The sequence below is a fragment of the Doryrhamphus excisus genome, linkage group LG6 (genome assembly GCF_037039965.1).
Source record: "Doryrhamphus excisus strain RoL-2023G ecotype Guam linkage group LG6, RoL_Dexc_Guam_v1.1, whole genome shotgun sequence".
Classification (NCBI taxonomy): domain Eukaryota; kingdom Metazoa; phylum Chordata; class Actinopteri; order Syngnathiformes; family Syngnathidae; genus Doryrhamphus; species Doryrhamphus excisus.
In genome coordinates, this window is record NC_136362.1 from 20,856,973 (window position 1) to 20,878,841 (window position 21,869).

The 21,869-nt window shown below is 40.8% G+C and overlaps 1 protein-coding gene across 3 annotated transcripts; it reads left to right on the forward strand.

Moving 5' to 3' along the window:
* The first annotated feature begins 3,929 nt into the window (after nucleotides 1-3,929).
* On the forward strand, nucleotides 3,930-21,855 carry LOC131125848 (homer protein homolog 3). 3 transcript variants are annotated; one of them, XM_058067769.2, is made up of 9 exons: nucleotides 3,930-4,297; nucleotides 9,516-9,672; nucleotides 11,847-11,978; nucleotides 12,064-12,168; nucleotides 14,839-14,972; nucleotides 16,090-16,246; nucleotides 16,977-17,084; nucleotides 17,186-17,266; nucleotides 20,632-21,855. In XM_058067769.2, the coding sequence occupies exons 1-9, from the start codon at nucleotides 4,275-4,277 to the stop codon at nucleotides 20,815-20,817; spliced, it is 1,083 nt and encodes a 360-aa protein (XP_057923752.1). In that variant the 5' UTR covers nucleotides 3,930-4,274; the 3' UTR covers nucleotides 20,818-21,855. The 3 variants fall into 3 exon arrangements, with proteins under 3 accessions (XP_057923752.1, XP_057923753.1, XP_078647753.1); XM_058067770.2 differs by having other exon boundaries at nucleotides 14,860-14,972; XM_078791627.1 differs by having other exon boundaries at nucleotides 9,556-9,672.
* The last annotated feature ends 14 nt before the right edge of the window (nucleotides 21,856-21,869 follow it).

Here is a 21,869-nt window from a genome sequence, read left to right on the forward strand (position 1 = left end):
ATTAAGTTTGGTCGGTGTACGTAATGAGACCCAATGAGATACTGTAGTAGCAAACACACACACAAAAGATACCTTCTTAGCATGTTACTTCTAGCATCACTTAAAGCAGGGGTCTCAAACACGCGGCCTGTGGGCCACACTAGTTTGAGGCCCCCGCCTTGATATGAAAGTTTAATGTTAGTGCGGCCCACGCAAGTTTGATATGGATGCTGTATGGTATCATGTACCCAGAAAAAATTATTACGTTTGATTAATGTTCATGTTAAAGGTTAAATAACTGTTAATAGATATCCTCCCTATCCGTGTGGAAGTGGTAAGTTTTTGGCTATTTAAGTTTAAAGGAAATAACTTGAAGGCTACCGTTTAGGTCGCTAGCTCTCTTGTTTGCGAGTTAGCATGTGTCTCAAGACCCTGCAGTTGCGCAATATGTTGTAAATAAAAAGAGTATAAATGTGACTATAGTCGTGTTTTGTCATGTCTACAGGGCTCTAATAATGCTTTGTTCATTTTAATCTGAAAAAAATAATTTGTCTACCCACCAACTATATGTGGTTTCTTAAGTTTTTATTATTTGCCGTTTTATTATTATTATTATTATATTTATTTATTACTGATTGATTGATTTTCTTTATTCTTGATTTGTTTATTTATTTTTCATCTTATTTTGTGTAGAAAAATAAAAATTAAGATATTTGAGAACAGTGGAATGTATCGGAACCAAAGCAAAGTTTATTCATTTTTCTGTTTTTAATAAATGCGTTTTTTGTTTTTTTTTTAAAACCTCATGCGGCCCAGTCTCACCCAGACCCTAGCTCCAGTGGCCCCCAGGTAAATTGAGTTTGAGACCCCTGACTTAAAGTTACACAGCGTTATTCAGTTGGACCACTCATGCTATTCTCACTCTTCAGTCATCAACTTTACATTTCATTTGTACCAACAACACCATAGATAATATCATATAAAACATAATAGACGTGTCATGATAAACTGTACTGTGTGGCAGGTCATCTTATATGTAATACAGGTTGTGGCCAGTAGGGTTCACTGTTCAATACAGGTGTCAAGATGGCGTCCAGCCAAACTGGTGTGTGCTTGACTTTCTAATAAATCGGATATATATAATAGATCGGTCTAACCTTAAAAAATGGGTCATCGTGATCTGGGAACCCCATGAACTGAGGCTATTATATCATCAAGGCCATTATATCATCATTATATCAAAATGGTGGGTGGTGCGGGGGGGGGGGGGTTATGTGCCTGTGTGTAAAATTTTGGAGAGTGTTACATAGCAGCAGGAAGTAAGGTAGAAAGTTAGCGCTAGTTATGTGTATTAGCATGTAGCTAATATGTAAATAATATGTAGATAATGGGTTATCCCACTGGTCACTATTCTTGCCAGTGACATGTTTGTGAGTTTGATGGCCACATGAAACTACAGTGCATCCGGAAAGTATTCACAGCGCTTCACTTTTTCTACATTTTGTCATGTTACAGCCTCATTCCAAACTGAATTAAATGAATCTCTTACCTCAAAATTCTACACAAAATACTCCATTATGACAATGTGAAAAAAGTTTTTTTTGACATGTTTTGAATTTATTAAAAATAGAAAACAAAAAAATCACATTTACATAAGTATTCACAGCCTTTGCCATGAAACTCAAAATTGAGCTTAGGTGCATCTTTTTTCCACTGATCATCCTTGAGATCTTTCTACAGCTTAATTGGAGTCCACCTGCAGTAAATTCAGTTGATTGGACATGATTTGGAAATATAATAACTGTCTATATAAGGTCCCACAGTTGACTGTGCATGTCAGAGCACAAACACCAAGCATGAAGTCAAAAGAACTGTCTGTAGACCTGCGAGACAGGATTGTCTTGAGGCACAAATCTGGGGAAGGATACAGAAAAATTTCTGCTGCTTTGAAGGTCCCAATGAGCACAGTGGCCTCCATTATTGGTAAATGGAAGACGTTTGGAACCACCAGGACTCTTCCTAGAGCTGGCCGGCCTTAGAAGAAGGGCCTTAGTCAGGGAGGTGACCAAGGCCCCGATCCAGCGTTCCTCTGTGGAGAGAGGAGAGCCTTCCAGAAGGACAACCATCTCTGCAGCAATCCACCAATCAGGCCTGTATGGTAGAGTGGCCAGACGAAAGCCACTCCTTAGTAAAAGGAACATGGCAGCCCGTCTGGAATTTGCCAAAAAGCACCTGAATGACTCTCAGACCATGAGAAACAAAATTCTCTGGTCTGATGAAGATTGAACTCTTTGGTGTGAATGCCAGGCGCCATGTTTGGAGGAAACCAGGCACTGCTCATCACCAGGCCAATACCATCCCTACAGTGAAGCATGGTGGTGGCAGCATCATGCTGTGGGGATGTTTTTCAGCAGCAGGAACTGGCAGACTAGTCAGGATAGAAGGAAAATGAATGCAGCAATATATAGAGATATCCTGGATGAAAACCTGCTCCAGAGCGCTCTTGACCTCAGTAGACTGGTCATGTACCTTGACCATATAGACAGTAGACATTAGCACACAGCCAAGATCTCAAAAGATTGGCTTCAGAACCACTCCGTGAATGTCCTGGAGTGGCCCAGCCAGAGTCCAGACTTGAATCCGATCGAACATCTCTGGAGAGATCTGAAAATGGCTGTGCACAGACGTCTCCCATCCAACCTGATGGAGCTTGAGACTTATTGCAAAGAAGAATGGGCAAAACTGCCTAAAGATAGGTGTGCTAAACTTGTGGGATCATATTCAAAAAGACTTGAGGCTGTAATTGCTGCCAAAGGTGGATCAACAAAGTATTAAGCAAAGGCTGTGAATACTTATGTAAATGTGATTTTTTTTGTTTTCTATTTTTAATAAATTCAAAACATGTCAAAAAAACCTTTTTTCACATTGTCATAATGGAGTATTTTGTGTAGAATTTTGAGGTAAGAGATTAATTTAATTCAGTTTGGAATGAGGCTGTAACATGACAAAATGTAGAAAAAGTGAAGCGCTGTGAATACTTTCCAGATGCACTGTAAGTTGAGTAATTGCAAATTAATATATCAATACTAGACTAGACTAGACTAGACTAGACTAGTTTTAGAGTCGCTACATTGGCTCCCCTTCTGCTTCAGGATGGATTTTAAGATTCTCTTACTGGTTTTTAAATGTCTTAACGGCCTTCTTATTTATCCGATCTGCTTTTACCATATCAACCCCCGTGGGCAGGACCCTGCGGTAAAATTGTTATAGATTTGGAAACAAAACGTTTTTTTTTGTGACCGGTGGGATTAAATGTGTTAAATAGCAAATGATCAACTCAGTAACGTCAGTCTCTATGGCGCAATCGGTCTAACGCGTTGGTGGAAAGGTCTGTGGTTCGAGCCTACCAATAACTGTTTATATATCTGGAATGTTTTTTTTGCGAAAATGGAACAACAAAGCTCTCCTTGATGAACTACAACATATTGTAAATGTAATTTATTTCACTAGTCTAATTAAAAAGTGAATTTATAGAAGGAATAGAGGCGCCATGATATGTTAAACTTACTTCCAGGTACAGTATTAACAAGCAACGTGAAATGTAATATAAACTGTGGCCAGTAGGAGTCACTGTTCTCTACAGGTGTCGAGATGTGACAATAACATCGTATGAATAGATCTGTGATATGATTCAGTATGATTTTCTCTTTCTCATCATATTGGAGAATAACTGCCTGCTGGGGGTTTAAACAGTGGAAGCTGATCGCTTGTAGGTCAAGACAAGTGAACTAGTTCTTAATGAATCTGTGCTGTATTGGGTTTATTTTAACCTGTTTGGTTTTTGTTTGCTCACCAGGGGGCGATAAGCTGTACTTCCCGCCGCTGCCAGCAGGTGGGGCGTTTGTGCAACCTGATGAGTGTGAGCTGCAGACTGGATGAGTATCCGGAGAATGCCGACTTCAGAGCAGACCACCGAGCGCTGTGCAGCAGGACGGACCTCGGAGACAAAAGAGAGAAAGAAGGAGGCTTCTTTTGTGCCAAATTGCTCACCTTCTGCCGGCTTAACACTCTGGTGTCACAGCAGGGTGCTGCGGCAGTGACCCGCTGCCCCCTTTGTTGTTATTCTCCTGGAGAATAGAGCAGAAAGAATATCAATATCTTTGCAAAGTGGAGCCACAGCGGAATCAGTAGTTACTGTAACGACATGGGGAGAGTTATGGAAAACGAGTGGAAAATGAGAGAAAATTAACTTACCGTTCTTCTGTTTAGAGAAGAAGCCTCAAATACTTTGTAAGATGTTTCCTCATCACAGAGAAAGGTAAGATATTCTTTTTTTTCCTGGCTTTGGTTTATGAAGGCCACATTTTAGGAAATATAGAATGACTGGCGTATGTTCATATCGCTCACTAATATATATTTTTGTAAAACTGTGGTAATAAAAGCTTAAAAAGCTGAGCCGTGAGGGTCAAGTGCTGTAGGAGGAATGGCTTCACTAATTCCTGGAGCATCCACTCAGTCACTATCTTGCTTTGTTACGCGTGAACACAGGGGTCTCAAAAACACGGGCCGCGGGCCAAATGTGGCCCGCAGGACACTAGTTTGAGGCCCCCACCATGATATGAAAGTTTAACGTTAGTGCGGTATCATGTACCCAGAAAAAATTATTAAGTTTGATTAATGTTCATGTTAAAGGTTAAATAACTGTTAATAGTTATCCTCCCTATCCGTGTGGAAGTGGTAAGTTTTTGGCTATTTAAGTTTAAAGGAAATAATTTGAAGGCTACCGTTTAGGTCGCTAGCTCTCTAGTTTACGAGTTAGCATGTGTCTCAAGACCCTGCAGTTGCGCAATATGTTGTAAATAAAAAGAGTATAAATGTGACTATAGTCGTGTTTTGTCATGTCTACAGGGCTCTAATAATGCTTTGTTCATTTTAATCTGAAAAAAATAATTTGTCTACCCACCAACTATATGTGGTTTCTTAAGTTTTTATTATTTGCCCTTTTATTATTATTATTATTATATTTATTTATTTATTACTGATTGATTGATTTTCTATATTCTTGATTTGTTTATTTATTTTTCATCTTATTTTGTGTAGAAAAATAAAAAGTAAGATATTTGAGAACAGTGGAATGTTTTATCAGAGCTTTTCTTTTAGAAAATTGGAACCAAAGCGACGTTTAAATTTTTTTTTTTTTTAATAAATGCGTTTTTTTTTTTTTGAAAACCTGAGTCTCACCCAGACCCGAGCTCCAGTGGCCCCCAAGTAAATTGAGTTTGAGACCCCTGCTTTAACACTTCCCTGAAGCCACATTCATCTGTTGACGTCCAGTATATTTAGCATAAAAGTGTAAATGTTCAAATCCTTTCAAAATAATAATTTACCTCTGTGTGCCAGGCTTTGTTGGGGGTATAAACTGTCAATAAATACATAACTATCATCTATGAGAGGAAAAATGTTTCCCCATTTTGTAAGAAATAAGTGAGGTGTTGTCAGGGCCAGCAAAGCCTTCGCTGCTGGCCTAAACGCCATCAGAAGCATTGATCTAAATTTAACGTTTACATTCCAGTGTTTATACTTCCATTTGTAGCTTGTCTCTCGGCTGCACTGCTTCCTGTATGTGTTTGTCGGAGTTCAGCCATGTCAGTGTGCCAGGGCCTTCAGAATCAGTAGTGCTGGCCCATGTCACCTAAACACTATTAGCAATGGGGCTGTTTCTTTGACCAATCAACAGTTTGCATCCCCAATTCCGGAACAGTTCGCATTGTTATACAGTAATCCCTAGTTATTGTGGTTAATTAGTTCCAGACCAATCGTGCTAAGTGAATTTACTTAATAAGTATTTTCAGAGGTAGAGCATAGTAAAGCTGTTTATGACCTTCTAAACTGTTTTTTTAAACATTATTGGAGCCCTCTGACTGAAGCAACACCCCATCATCACCTTCATTACCCAATGTAGTAGACAAAATTAGAGTAAATAAGTAATTTAAGACATAAATAATACTCATGCTTCAGAAATGCAGACGCCTTCTGTGCCCTCGGCATCCCGGAGAGGAGACAAAATGTCGGCACTCGTCCGTCAAAGGCGAGAAGTCCCACACACGACAGACATGCCGGTTCTGGATGTTGCAATGGGATCGGTTTTATAAAGCAATAATGGGATGATATCGATACCGTGCTTTTTCACTGACATCGTCCGATACTGATTGGTAGCCGATTGGCGCACCCCTAAAAGAAACTTCATTTTACCCATAATTGATCATCAAATATGTCCAAATCCTATGCATAGTCATTATTGAGAAGCAAAAAAGCCAAGCATTGCGTGAATAAATGGAGGAGTTGAGGAGGTGGAATGAAGAGCCAGCAGCAGCATTGCATCCTGGGATTCGTAGGAGGCTGCATTAGTGTAAGCCTGAGCACACTTGGCACTAAAAGTCAGGAAAGTGCAGTTTGATCTGTGATGTGGTGGCCTTTTAAAATGGCTTTAAGCTCCACTGCTTCCTTGAGCTTTATGACTGAATTAAATGTCAGCGTGCCATTCTCTTCACTGGCTACTTCTTTTTTTATAAATGATGAATTGTTATATAAGGTCGCGCATGATATCTTTTATTCTTATTCTTTTGTGTGACGGTGGCCACACAGAGAAAAAAACACAGTAGTCCAAAAAGGACTAGTCACCAGAATTGTTCAGTGATACAATACCGCCATGTGCATTCAATGTACAGTATTTGACGTTACACCGATGTAACCGCAGAGCATATTTGGTGTCTGAAGATTGATATCACATCCATCCATCCATTTATTTTCCACCGCTTATCCTCACAAGGGTGGCGGGCATGCTGGAGCCTATCCCAGCTGTCTCCAGTTTGGATCAAATGTCTTTCTTTGGAAAGTAAAGCTTTGTTTCTACCTTTTTCCGTTCTTTAGTAATCAGCAGTAGAATATAGGTACGTTTTAGGAAAATATCAGTTCCTGACTAAAAAAAAACCCAGCTTTTTGTGAAAAGATAGATTTCAAGCAGAACTGTCACTTTGAGACAAATACTTTTTGCTTAAATGACAGCTCAAATAGGGCTGTACGGTGGTTGAGTGGTTAGCATGTTGGCCACACAGTCAGGAGATGGGTTCTCGATTCTCTGCTTGGGCATTTCTGTGTGGAGTTTGCAGGTTCCCTCCCACATTCCAAAAACATGCAACTCCAAATGGTCCATAGGTATGAATGTGAATGCTTGTTTGTCTATATGTGATATGCGATTGACAAATTCTATAGAATTCCAGAAATAACTCATGGCAAAACAGAAAGATGGTATCCGTGTAGTGTCTTTGGGAATACTAACATGAAGAATCACGTCTTCAGTGAGTGAAGGTAAAAGTAAATCTTCATTTATTCCGTTCAGCCATCATTAATATGCATTTGGATGAATTGGATTTACATGATTTCTTATGGGAAAAAGTTTGTTTTGGTTAGAGTCGGACCTTCTGGAGCAAATTCATGACGCTAACCAAGGTTCCACTGTACAGTCAACCATTTTAGTCGCCTCAGATTTTGTCCACGGTCTGTTTCTGTACAGTATCGCACTTAACAAATTATTCTTGTTTGCTGACTCAGTGTCCGTGAATTTTTGTTAATGGGTGATGGCTAAATAACCTGCCATGGGGCCAGCAATTTTACCGAGGCGAAAAACACTGTTGAATTCGATTGTACTTCCAGAAAGTACGGGAAGTCACCATCAACAATATAGTCCATTTTTTTTGTCCATTTTTATTTTGGGTGTCTGTAACGGATTAACATTATTGTAACATTATTTTTGACGAGCCGTCCATGGCCCAGTCAAAATACTTTCGGGTTCCGTCTGGTTGAGAATCACTGATTTGCTTTTAGCTGGGAATACCGTTGGGTTTTTAATGAACTCAGAAGAAAATCTGACTTTGTCAAGTGTGTGTAGTATGTGTGTGTGTTGGTCCAGTCAGACCTCAGATCAGATGAGAGGAATAAAGGGGGGCCAAAAAGCAGATCCACTGACCACAGAGAGGATTAGAGTGGGATGAGAAGGAGAATTATAACATAGGTCATCAGACTGCAGTGCGTTGGCTACGGAAATACCTCTCTCCACGACACCAACTACAGTCTGCATGTGTGCCTGATGGAGACCAAAGGAAACAAAAGACAGTTAATGCTGGTCCTTTCATACATTGGGATCTCCCATAGTAGAAGATATACAATTGGATTTTTGTGTCACTAATGGGGTCAGATCTAAATGTACTTTTATGACTGGCCACAAAAAAACAGTTCTCCTGAGAACATCAATTCACACGTAGGAGGAAGAAGCGTCCTGGTTTTTCGCCACGGTCATACTTGGCCTCTTTCACGCAACATGCTGGTGATGAAGAGCAGAAGGATCCTTGATGAATTAGGTCAAATGTTTCCTCTTGTGACACCGTGAGGCTCACAGCGAACATGACTGGGGAGAAAGATCAATGAAAAGTACTTTATATTATGTATTCACAGCTCCAAATGAGCTGAAAATGCAATTCAGCTAAAAAATACTACAAGTACATTTATTTGAATAATGGATTCAATGAGAAGCACCTTGAAAAGCGTTATTAATATTGTTATGAGGATGAATGCACAAAAAAAAACAAAAAACAACCTTAAACTGTATTATGGAAAGCAGGAAGTGAACAAATGTAACAGTTACTGATTGTAAAAGTACCAGATGGAGGGGTAGGATTTAATAAGCTTTGCTTCTTCCTACTCCTTTTGGACATGTGGAACTGGGAACTGATTATGGGATGCACCGATATACCGCAAATTCTGTTGGATAAGCTGCTACTTTTTTCTTAAACTTTGAACCCTGCCTCTTATACGGCAGTGCGGCTAATTTATGGCTACTTTGTAATCTTGAGACAAAAACCTACAGAGCGTGAATGGAAGCGAGCTGGGTGAGAGTAGTTTAGCAGAGCATGCTGGTGAGGCTGTGTATGTGAGATGCAGGGTTTTACATTTACTTTCATGTAAGCAAGCGTCTTACAATGTACAGGCAGAGTTAAAAAGTTAAAAAGACGAGAGAAAAGTTGGTCTGGGAAAACCTCGGGATCGGCCAGGAGGAGCGGGATGAAGTAGCAGGGGAGGGGGGAAGGCAGGGCTGCTGACCCTGCGACACAACCTCGGATAAGCAGACGAAGATGGATGGATAAAACAGATTAGGGCAGATAGGCCACTAAATAGGCTGGTCGCATTATGTAAATGGTGCGTTTTTTCCAGAAGCCATCAGTGCGTCCCATTATGTGCAGTTGTTGTCTTTATGTCTGTTTATATCTTTAGAATGCACAAAAAACTACACAAGGATTATGGATGACAAAAAAAGTGGAGTTTTCCATTCATGTTAGCAAATTTGGTTATTTGATTTAAACATTTTTTCATTTCTATAAATAATAATGAATAGATACATTTGGAAAATAGTGTTTAGTGTTTACCAGTCATCCAAGTATCTCCTGCACTTGCATCATCGTCCTTGTATCTTTCTCCTCCAGAGAGCAGCCCATCTTCAGCACTCGGGCTCATGTCTTCCAGATCGATCCGGCCACCAAGAGGAACTGGATCCCTGCGAGCAAGCATGCCGTCACCGTGTCCTTCTTCTATGACTCCAACCGCAACGTCTACCGCATCATCAGCGTGGGTGGCACCAAGGTCGGGGAACACAAAGTCTCAATGAATGTAGATAACATAGATGGAAGATGTTTATTCTTATAATATACGCAGTCAGTGCCTACTTTTTAACGTTTCCTGTGGCATTCACTGAGAAATTGTGCTTTAAACAAACCAAATATGTCAATAATGCTTCTAAAAATTATTTTTCTAGACAACATTTTAAGCTCTTGCATTGACTCTTACAAGGTAATTAATAAATAGTGTAGAAAACACTTTTAGGGAGCAGCGGAGCCCCCGCGAGTATTATATTCTCTGAGGCGGGTCTCACTGTGCCGCACATTGAAAAGCCGTGCGTTACGATACTGTCAGTGTCAATAATCCAACAGAACGCTTCTCTGGCCGCTCTCTGGATTTAGATTATAAAGGTCACATAGGGAGGAGGGCAGGGGGTTTATCTCATCTCTTCGCACCCCCAGTCTGACCCACATTCTTGCCTCTCAGAAGACCGTACGTACGTAGTGGTGGCAGTTGTCCGATCAACAGCCCAATCCCTGCCAGGGCCCATGTCTTTACTTGCAAGCGTAATCTTGGTCGCCGAATGCATCCAAGCATGCTACGGCAACCGCGTCGCTCGCATCCAGCGTGTTATGTCAGCCATGTCAACGCAGTCAGGTCATGTAATCATTTTCTGGAAAGGAAAGTACTAAGGGCAGAGAGCGAAAAGCGTCTTCTAAAGCTTTCCCTGGCCTGCGGTGTCAGGATTTGAAGTCAGGGCCATTATGGCGGCACATGGACATGACGTCACAAGCTTTATAAATAGGTTTGCTCTAATATCTTTTCATCATGTGCTCAGGGGGGGATGAATTGGCTTCATCCACTTTCCTGAGACTGATGAACCTGGCGCATGTGCTGCAGCTAACATTTGGCATTCTCCTTCGTATTCACTGAGGACCATCCACACTACAGCAATGTTTGTTTTGGGATAAAGTGGGATACAATCTGACAGAAATACCCAGTGACAGTGTTTTAAAATGTCCTAAAACCATCGATATGAAATGTTTGCAGTGCCAACATAGTTTGACAATGATAGTTATAATATATTATAATAATAGTCATTTATAATAAATAATAATAATGTAATTAATAATAATTATAATATATCAAGTCAATTATTTAAAATGTCATTGTAATCCATTACAAACCACCATACAGGAACATTTGAATAATGAAATGAAAAGAATCGTAAATTAATTACTATAAATTCCGTTATAAATTCTGTTATACAATATAACATAGCAACTTAACACTCAAAAGTACACCTTAGAAATATATAAACATGTACCAATCTGAGTTTAACAGCTCATTTGAAAGTGAGCAATGCCTTCATTGGGGCGCTGCAATGACGTCAGCCTCCCTCTGTTGGCAGAGGCAGCGTTTATCCATTTTCTATGCGGCTTGTCCTCCAATTAAATACTCTGCTGAAATGAAATGCATTATGGGAAAATTTTGTAATGTTTTTTTTTTCCTCATTTCAAACTCGTATTGGTACTACATGTTTGTATATTTATTAGGTATACATTTTGAATGTTAAGTTGCTATGTGATGAGTTTAGTGTTCTATGAAAGATGACACTGTGACTCAGATCGTTATCTTGAGTAATGACATCCTGCGATTTTCAATGGATTAACAAGCTCGTTGTGAGTTTTTTTTCGTAGCCCATGCATGGCTCCTGTCAAAGAACTGCCTAATCCTTGCGGACTTGTGAGTGCCACAATATTCAATTTTATGACGTGGATAGGCGCGACTTACACACCAGTGTGGGTTATACTTATATGTACAAATCTGTTTTTTCCTCTAAATGGTATGTATATCTTATGATATACTACATTGTCATTTTCTACACCTTTCTCGATAAATCAGGCATAGTCAACCACAACAGTCATTTATTTATCCATCCATATTCTATACACATATAGACAAACAACCATTCACACTCACATTAATACCTATGGACAATTTGGAGTGGCCAATTAACCTAGCATGTTTTTGGAATGTGGGAGGAAACCGGAGTACCTGGAGAAAACAGAGATTCAGATCTTCTGTATTTATGTACTTGTGTATTTATGATATTCTCTGAAGTCTTTGAGTCATCAGCCAAGCAGCTTTGACTTTTACTGAAGAATCCAACCTGAGATCATGTTTTTCCCCTGTAGGCAATTATCAACTGTATCGTTACCCCAAGTATGACATTTACTAAGACGTCCCAGAAGTTTGGTCAGTGGGCCGACAGCAGGGCCAACACTGTCTACGGTCTGGGCTTTGCTACGGAGCAACAGCTACACCAGGTAAAAGCAGCTCATTGAAGGCTAAATTCAGTGTTTCATAACAATTTTGACTCGTTTCATTAATGATGCTATCATATCGGACAAGTTTTCAGAGAAGTTCAAAGAGGTGAAGGATGCAGCTCGTCTGGCCAGAGAAAAGTCCCAAGATAAAGAACTAGCCAACACCGCCCTCAACATTGCTGCACCTCAGGTGAGTAATCGACTTTTTCGAACCAAACATGACACATAACACAACATAATATGTACACTTGATGCTGATACGCTAATCTTAATAGTAATAGCAGAGGGGAAGGGGGAGGGGGGGGGGTGAAAGTCAGTGTTTCAAGTAAGTCTCAGCTCTTTAATCTCAAGCCTTGAGTCAGGCCTCAATATGTGCCCAGTCAAGTCTGAAGTCATAGGCTTGACTTGAAGTCCAAGTCATGTCGTTTGACGCCTCCCATGCGTGGAGCGCATAATAAATTCATTCATTTTCTACCGCTTTTCCTCACGAGGGTCGCGGGGCTGCTGGAGCCTATCCCAGCTGTCTTCGGGCGAGAGGCGGGGTACACCCTGGACTGGTGGCCAGCCAATCACAGGGCACAAACAACCATTCCCACTCACATTCATACCTATGGACAAATGTTTTTGGAATGTGGGAGGAAACCGGAGTACCCGGAGAAAACCCACGCATGCACGGGGAGAACATGCAAACTCCACACAGAGATGGCCGAGGGTGGAATTGAACCCTGATCTCCTAGCTGTGAGGTCTGTGCGCTAACCACTGGACCGCTGTGCCGCCGCATAATAATATACACTTCTATCAGAAAGCCTGTCTGCACATTCCAATACATTAATTTTAATATGTCTGGAGTGACAGAAATTGACTTTATCATCAGAGTTGCTTGAAAACTACATGGCAGATAATTATAAGCAGCTGGCGGCAAACCTCCTATAGTCCTACAAAGCCCCTTTGCTGCAATATGTCACTGAAGATACACCTTCTGCATTTCTTTCCATTGAACTGTGGTGTATTGGATTGTGCAGGTGTAATAATAATAGAAGATATACTAGATATCGCAGCCAACGAGCGTACTTTGGGTAGTTCAGGGATGAGACAATACTGCGAGCACAGGCCAAGAATAGTTGAACGCACCTGTGTCCAGTTATTCGACAGGACTGCTGCAATAGAACGGAAGGAGGGATGAAGCAGAGGGAAAGAAAAATGAACTGGGTCGCTTATCTCAAAGGGGAGCGACAGTGAGGAATGTAGGACGATGGTAAAATTATCTCGTGCTGCTCAGCATCAGCTGCTTCCTCTTCAGGCCTCACACTCGTACACCGTCGGCTCTCAGTGACGACAATCACTTAAATAAATATCCCCTCACTTAAGATCAATGCTACTGTTAAGAGTTCTTTTTTGGGGGCCGATGCCGATACCGATATTTTTCCATCACCCTTAGCCGATAGCCGATTTTGCTTGGGCCGATATTTGTGGCCGATACTGCTTTTGATCCCTCAATTTACATGAAAAAAATCACCATGATAACAAATATTCCAGGTCTCATGTTTAAAGAAATATTTATTGAAATGTAAACACTGAACACAGTAGGATTTAGCTTTCTTAAACACACATTTAAACGGCATTATCAACTTTAAAAGGAATAAATATTCAACCATGTGCAAAACATTTTCGTTTAAATTTAAACGTGCGTATCGACTGATACAAGGAAAAAACGCAAATATCGCCCCAATATATGTATCGGACGATCCTTAGTTAGCACGCAGTTACACTCACAGGCCGGGTTCAATTTCACCCTCGGCCATCTCTGTGTGGAGTTTGCATGTTCTCCCTGTGCATGCGTGGGTTTTCTCCGGGTACTCCGGTTTCCTCCCACATTCCAAAAACATGCTAGGTTAATTGGTGACTCCAAATTGTCCATAGGTATGAATGTGAGTGTGAATGGTTGTTTGTCTATATGTGCCCTGTGATTGGCTGGCCACCAGTCCAGGGTGTACCCCGTCTCTCGCCCGAAGACAGCTGGGATAGGCTCCAGCACCCCTCGTGAGGATAAGCAGTAGAAAATGAATGAATGAATCAATATCGATACGCTGGTATGAACAATATCAATATAACAACTGTATAGTACAGCAAAACCTCGGTTTTCATCATTCATTTGTTCCAAAAGTTTAGATGTAAACTGAAACACGAGGGTCGGGCGTGTATGCTGGAGCCTATCCCAGCTGATTTCGGGCAAGAGGCGGGGTACGGACTGGCTAGTTATGCACGTATTGTATGCTAACCAAGACAGTGTATGAAAACCAAGTTGTTTTGAGTCATGCCAAAACAGGAACATATGAAAACTGAGGTTTGATTGCATCAGAGTCAGACACAGTGGGTTCCAACTATAGAGGGAACAAACATCAACCATACCATAGTGGTGCTTGAAATAGTGTTCACCCAACTATGCAGGATGGACTGATGTTTCTTTGTTTTGTTTTTTTACTACCTCATGGATTTCACCTCTAGTTCTCACAGGTGAGTGTTTTCACTGATGACTGATTTAACTGCTGACATTAGAACGTAAACATGTTTTATGTGTGCATGGCGGTAACATAATGCTATCTATTTACTATGTGTGGTGTTGAAAACTATACATCTTGTCTGACTGCACTGAACAAACATCAAATTAAACACACAAAATGAAAACAGACTCACGAATGGTACGAGGCTGCAGTTTGTTTGCTTCCAAAGACCTACAGAGCTCACATCATGGTGCAGAAGTCTATTTTTGTCTGTGTTGTCTTGTATGTTTGCTGTTGTGAGATGCATGTGTGTGTGTGTGTGTGTTTGTTAGAGTGCATTTACTGATGTGTTCCTTAGGACCTCTCCGATGACCTCCAGTCTCCTCCAGTCATGTGTGTTAACGGGCCAGAGGACAAGCTGTTCCGCAGTCAAAGTGCCGACATCACGCTGTCCTCTGAGAAGGAGCGCATCAAGAAGATGCTCTCTGAGGGGTAAAGCACAAAAAACACACACGTTTGACTTCAAGGAGTCCAATCTTATTCCCATGAAAACGTCTTCATTCATGAAAGAGAAGATAGTTTAGTTTCTGTTTGGTCATTTGCTTGAAGCAGTCTGAAAGTCAACTTTATATTCGCTATGCTTTTTGCTCCTGATTAAATAGAAGCAGAAACTTTTGAAACAACAAACGCTGACGATGACCTTGGACAAACAAGATGGGTTTGTTCAGAATAAATTTCACCAAAAAAGCACATTGGTGTGGATTTCCTGATTTAGCATTTTTTGCACGTTTGTTACACTAAAATGTTGGACATCGTCAAACAAATGGTTTTGATTCTCCGCTTGGGCATCTCTGTGTGGAGTTTGGTGTGTGTGGGTGTTTTCTCCGGGTACTCCGGTTCCCTTCCACATTGCAAAAACACATATTGGCAATTCCAAATTGTCCATAGGTATGAATGAGAGTGTGAATGGTTGTTTGTCTATAAGTGCCCTTTGATTGGCTGTACCCCGCCTCTCACCCGAAGACAGCTGGGATAGGCTCCAAACATTTTGATGATCCTCGAGAACCTCGGGAAAATACAAAATGTGGTCTGACAAAACAAAAGTTACACTTGTTAGGTGTGTCCCATTACATCTGGCATAAAAGTAACGCCGCATATCACAAAAAAGCATAAAATATGTTGGTGGTAGTGTAATGGTCTGGGGCTGTTTTGCTTCAACTTTGAACTGCAAATTCTCGTCCCCCAATTACAGCCCCCCAACCTCCCACCCAAGTAATATATCACCAAAAATGATTCTATTTGCTCATAACACCAAAATGCTCTAAAAGAGATGCTGCACCTCACAACAGTGCAGAATCCATTTTTTTTGTGGTACGATTCGAGCTTGCAATCGATCACCGCTTACATTGACTTTACAAGCTGTGTTCTCAGCGAGTATTGACCATATTTCCATGTCATGGTTTAATTACAATTTGCAAAGCAATGTGAAAAAAATGACCTTCCTGCCGTAATTGATTTGTTTCTCCGCCTGTAAGACGCCGAATGTGAGGACAATCAGATGAAATTATTTTTAAGGCAGACCTTCAAGCTATTTTCATTTTGCCTTCAGGTCTATCTGCGAGATGAACCTAGAGGCGGAGCTCTTCACGCTGCAGGACAGCAACTCCAAGTTAGTGGCGGCGTTGCACGAGGCCAACGCCAACGTGGAGCAGTGGAAGAAACAGCTGGTAGCGTATCAGGAGGAGACAGAGAGGCTCAGAGAACAGGTCAGTTCACAACACGCGTCAAGGTCACCGTCCCCGGACTGCATGAGGAAGCCTTTAAGGAGGTCATCTGCGATGTAATGTCATGTGATGTTGGTGCTAAATAAGGTCACAAGTTCTATATTACATCACAGCTGTGCTTAAACACGACTGTAGATTTGACTTTTTTGATTTGTTCTACCCCCGGTCCCCCATCAATAAAGGCTTTACAAAATGTGATACCTTTCAATTAAAGTATCGATCCTCTGCTCCTTCATTTACAGCGTCTGTTAGCAATTTCAAGCCTTTTAAAAGTTGATCTTACTTGAGTGAGACGCTCCCTCTCAGGACGGGCGGCCAGGTGGCTGAAAATGGCTCACGTCTCTGTGGTGGTGTGAGAGTAAGAGGAGTTTGTAGGACAGCCATATCCTACTTTCACTGGCCCACTTAGGAGGGGACAAAAAAAAGAGATCACCAGAGGGAGATGGCATCTGCTCATCTCAACCTTTACTTGCGTTTGCTGCTGCTCTCGAGCACATGTTGAAAATCTGCTTTTAAAAAGGTGGATTTTTAGTACACTTCAGTACCTGTTGATCACAACGTTGCATTCTTTAAAGTAGGAAGTGATGTGCAAATATAGTCGAGTTGTATTGCAGTATCACACTGAAATGTCAAATGTTATGCCTGTACAAATTTGTATCAATAGAAAAGCAGGCTTAGCTTAGCTTAGCTTAACTTGTGTGTGTGTTGGAAGGTGGCTGACCTGGAAGCCCATGGGGGTCACGGCCCTAGTGACCTGCTGAAGGATGAACTGACTCAGTCCCTAGAGGAGCTGGAGGCTCTTCTTAAGGCCAAAGACGAGGTCCGTACACATGTTCACCTATACAGTGTCTAAGACCAGCATACTACTCGTACATTAATATGCTGTATACCGTATGTAAATACATGTACATTTTTTGGCAGGAAATTCACATTTTGCAAAGCAAAAAGTCAGAATACCATGACATGGAACGTGAAAGAGATCAAGCCATACACAGATTACGGGTAAGCGTGACATCAAGACACTACAGCCAATTGGTAATTACAGTGGTATGAATAAGTATCGGAACCTTTTGGAATTTCTCACATTTCTGCATAAAATCACCATCAAATGTGATCTGATCTTTGTCAAAATCACACAGATGAAAAAACAGTGTCTGCTTTAACTAAAACCACCCAAACATTTATAGGTTTTCATATTTTAATGAGGATAGCATGCAAACAATGACAGAAGTAGGAGGAATAAGTAACTGAACCATCACATTTAATATTTTGTGCCCCATTTAATATTTTGGCAGCAATAACTTCAACCAGACGCTTCCTGTAGCAGCAGATCAGTCTGGCACATCGATCAGGACTAATCTTGGCCCATTCTTCTTTACAAAACTGCTGTACTTCAGTCAGATTCCTGGGATGTCTGGCATGAATCGCTGTCTTGAGGTCATGCCCCAGCATCTCAATGGGGTTCGAGTCTGGACTTTGACTTGGCCACTCCAGAACGTGTATTTTGTTCTTCTGAAACCATTCTGAAGTTAATTTACTTCTGTGTTTTGGATCATTGTCTTGTTGCAGCATCCATCCTCTTTTTAGCTTCAACTGTCTGACAGACGGCCTCAGGTTTTCCCGCAAAACATCCTGATAAACTTTGGAATTTGTTTTTCCATTAATGATTACAAGTTGTCCAGGCCCTGAGGCAGCAAAACAGCCCCCAACCATGATACATCCTCCACCATGCTTCATGGTGGGGATGAGGTGTTGATGTTGGTGAGCTGTTCCATTTTTCCTCCACACATGACGTTGTGTGTTCCTCCCAAACAATTCAACTTTGGTTTCATCAGTCCACAAAATATTTTGCCAAAACTTCTGTGGAGTGTCCAAGTGCCTTTTTGCGAACATTAAACAAGCAACAATGTTTTTTTTTTTTTACACAGCAGTGGATTCCTCCGTGGAGTCCTCCCATGAACACCATTCTTGGCCATTGTGTTCCATATAGTTGATGTGTGCACAGAGATATTGGACTGTGCCAGGGATTTCTGGAAGTCTTCAGCAGACACTCTAGGGTTCTTTTTTACCTCTCTGAGTATTCTACGCTGAACTTTTGGCGTCATCTTTGGTGGACGGCCACTCCTTGGCAGACAATTAACAGTGGCAAACGCTCTCCGTTTGTAGACAACTTCTCTGACTGTCCATTGATGAACATCCAGACTTTTAGAGATGGTTTTGTATCCTTTCCCAGCTTTATACAAATCAACAATTCTTGATCGCAGGTCTTCAGACAGCTCTTTTGAGCGAACCATGGTGCACATCAGACAATGCTTCTCATCAGTGATTGGGCACACACCTGACTTAAATTGTTTGGTAAAAATTGGTTTCAATTGCTCTTTAAGTCTCCTTAGGCAGAGGGTTCAGTTACTTATTCCTCCCCCTTCTGTCATTGTTTGCATGCTATCCTCATTAAAATATGAAAACCTATAAATGTTTGGGTGGTTTTAGTTTTTTAATCTGTGTGATTTTGACAAAGATCAGATCACATTTGATGGGGATTTTATGCAGAAATGTGAGAAATTCCAAAAGGTTCAGATACTTTTTCATGCCACTGTAGGAACATTTACAGCAGGGATGGCTCGGGGGGGTCATTGCAGCCCGCTCCTGTTTTGTTGGTGCACAGCACAAGGGAAAAAGGCATCATTTTTACGAGAACAACATCGTCATATTATGAGGGACATTTTAGGGAAAAAAATAAATTAAATAAAAAAATATATATAAAAATTGTAATGAGAATAAAAAAACTATTTTTTTAAATAAAATTAGATTAGGTTGTAGAAAAAGTGCTATTACTGAAAGAATAAAATCAAAAATATTATACAAATAAAGTCATAATTACAAGAAGAAAATGGAACTAGAAGAAAGTTGGAACTAAAGAAAAACCCAGCAGCAATGGAAAAAAGAGCTGTCATTTTACAAGAGTAAAGTCAAAATATCAACAGAAAATAAGTTGGATTCTAACCATAAAAAACTTATATGAGGACAACTACGTCATTTTAGTATACAGCTGAAAAAAATATTTTAAAATCCTAATACTATGAGAAACAATAGAACTTTGGGGGAAAATAAGGTTATAGAAAAGCATAAGGTCTGAATATTCAAAAATAAAATTTACGAGTACTGTATTTAAAAATAATGTTGATGTTATTTTTTGAGGGGAAAAAAAACAGCAAAAAGGGGAAAGCAGAGCAAAGACGGAACTTAATAATGCGCTTTTTCACCTTTTTTCTTGAAATTGAGATGAGATTTTAACATTAATTTTAAGGAAAGTACAAGCGAAGCTGGTGCTTAGCCAAAATCAATGAGATTCACTAGAACTGCTTGGTGATCAACTGTGTGGACAAGCCTGAATGTACGAAGGTTGATCAAATGTAGAATTACTACAGATTCTCCTTGGACATCAACAAGTAGCAAGCAGCTGATTTAACTCTGATGGGGAAAAAAAACAGCCATGTCACTCACTGATGCTGGGATTGCCATGTTTGCCGAAAGTACTCTTTGTGTGCTTCTATATGACTGTATTATCATCATCCATAGTAGCCATGTCATAGTTGGCATCTGGCTGCCCTGTTCTCACCATACAGCTTTTGTCCAAATGAGAAACGTTTTAATCAATACTCATAATATCTACATACAGTATATTTGTCAAGTCAAACTTGAGATTTAGACACGTCAACAAAAATGGGAGGAGGAACCTTCGTGACATCAATCGCGGCCGGACCGGAATAAGTGGCGCACACCAGCACAGGTGGAGCAATTAAGCAAACAGCGGCACCAGGCAGAGACTGTTTAACTATCGTTTGTAAGTCGGCCATACAAATCAGAGCATCTACAAACACCAGAGAGGCAGCCGGTAAGACGCCAAACTGTTTCAATGTAAAGATTCCTGTGCGTTTACAAAATATCAAAGTGGCCCTTGCAATCTTTCATGAAGTTAGGACACACCCGGCTCAAGACAGTTCAATGTCTTATGTGTTGGGGGTCTAAAGGTTCAGACATGCAAACCAAGTGGCGGCTAAGGGAGTCAAAGCTTTTCTTCCTGTCTTTAAATAAGATCAGTAACCTGGAGGGGAAAGCAGGGGAAAAAAAGTGTTGATGCAATACTGAGCAAGTGCTCAAGCATGAGTTATATTATTAATTTTAAAATGAAAATATCAATCTGAAGCCTAAACACTAAAGTTCCACATCACTGCCAAGTACAAACAACCATAAAATGATTGCTCAACTGGCATAAAGCTATCGTTTTGGGATCGCACTCGACCTAATCAAGTGATGTGCCCAGCACCAGATTTGACATTACTGTGACGGCTTCTATTCTTCTACAGGAAGTGGAGATGCGTAATTCCGAGTTGGAGCGACGCATCCAGAACACGGAGCAAAACTTGAGCAACTCTCTGGACGAACGAGATCGCTTGGACACTGAGCTTCAGAGGGCCATCGAAATTCTAGATATCAAGATCTTTGACCTCAATGACCTCCGCCAGAGCCTTGTGAAGCTCATCGACAAATAATGCGTCAGAATGGAGGAGGAGGAGGTACGAAAATGAAAAACGTGAAGATGGAGCTGGACAAGGACTCCACGATATTCTAGATGTTGGCCTACGCAGCACTTACATGTTTTTAACCCGTCTGCGCTTTGTGTTGCTTAAATGGGAAACAATGCAATAACTTCAAGGTAACTGCTTACTTACAAGTGCAAGATATATATACTTAGGACAACCGGTGCTTGTTTTACATGTAGTACAAGTTTAGGATTGAAGAAACTGCATATTTGTTACTCTGACTGATAAGAGGCCTTGTTTTACTGTATTTATCGACCAAGGAAACGGTGGTGGTGTCGCATACGCAGTCAAAATGAGACATGATGAACTGCCCTGTCAACACAAGCACACATGAATACTGCATTAACAGCCTGATTGTGTGCGTGTAGTGCTTCATGCATTATGCAACTGCAATAAGACAGCATGGTTGAAATAAATGATCAAGGTCAAGTGGGGAGGGGGAAATGGCTATTGAGGTAAGGGTGCCCAACTTAAATTATGTGAATGAAGACACCAAAGAGCAACATTTTGAGAGTTTGAGCAGCCTGTATGCCTCGTTAGCGCTAGAACTCACATTAGGGTAAATGCTAAATTCAGATAAGGGTCATTAAGTGTTCTCCAAATGACGTAATCAATAAGGCACAGTGCAGCTTAAGTTTAACTTGCTGATAAGAAACATACTTTAAAGCGCCCACCATATCTTCTTAGACCTCTGCTGTGATGCTTTCAAGGACTTTAGAGATACTTCAGGCCTTGTCTTCTGCATGTTACCTCCATCTGCGGACAAGGTGACACGTGGGTCAACAGTGCATCCATTGAAGAGCGAGATTGTCAACGAGTGTTTCTAATAAACCATGCAGCCTGTATAGGTGAACATTTCTATCAAGCCTTACTGTTCTATTTCAAGGATGGTTGCGGAGCGTCATGGCGGTTGTTTCTCACACGTTGTTACTGAGCTGTTGTCATGAAAAATAAAAGCCAAGAACACGCTCAAATGCACTTGTCTGCACCAACACAGCAAA

Excerpts from the sequence above, each read along its gene's own strand:
- LOC131125848 (XM_058067769.2), top strand. The coding sequence starts at position 4,275 with ATGTTTCCTCATCACAGAGAAAG. Across the intron at positions 9,673-11,846 it reads TCAGCGTGGGTGGCACCAAG|GCAATTATCAACTGTATCGT; the intron begins GTCGGGGAACAC and ends TTTCCCCTGTAG. Across the intron at positions 17,085-17,185 it reads TTCTTAAGGCCAAAGACGAG|GAAATTCACATTTTGCAAAG; the intron begins GTCCGTACACAT and ends ATTTTTTGGCAG.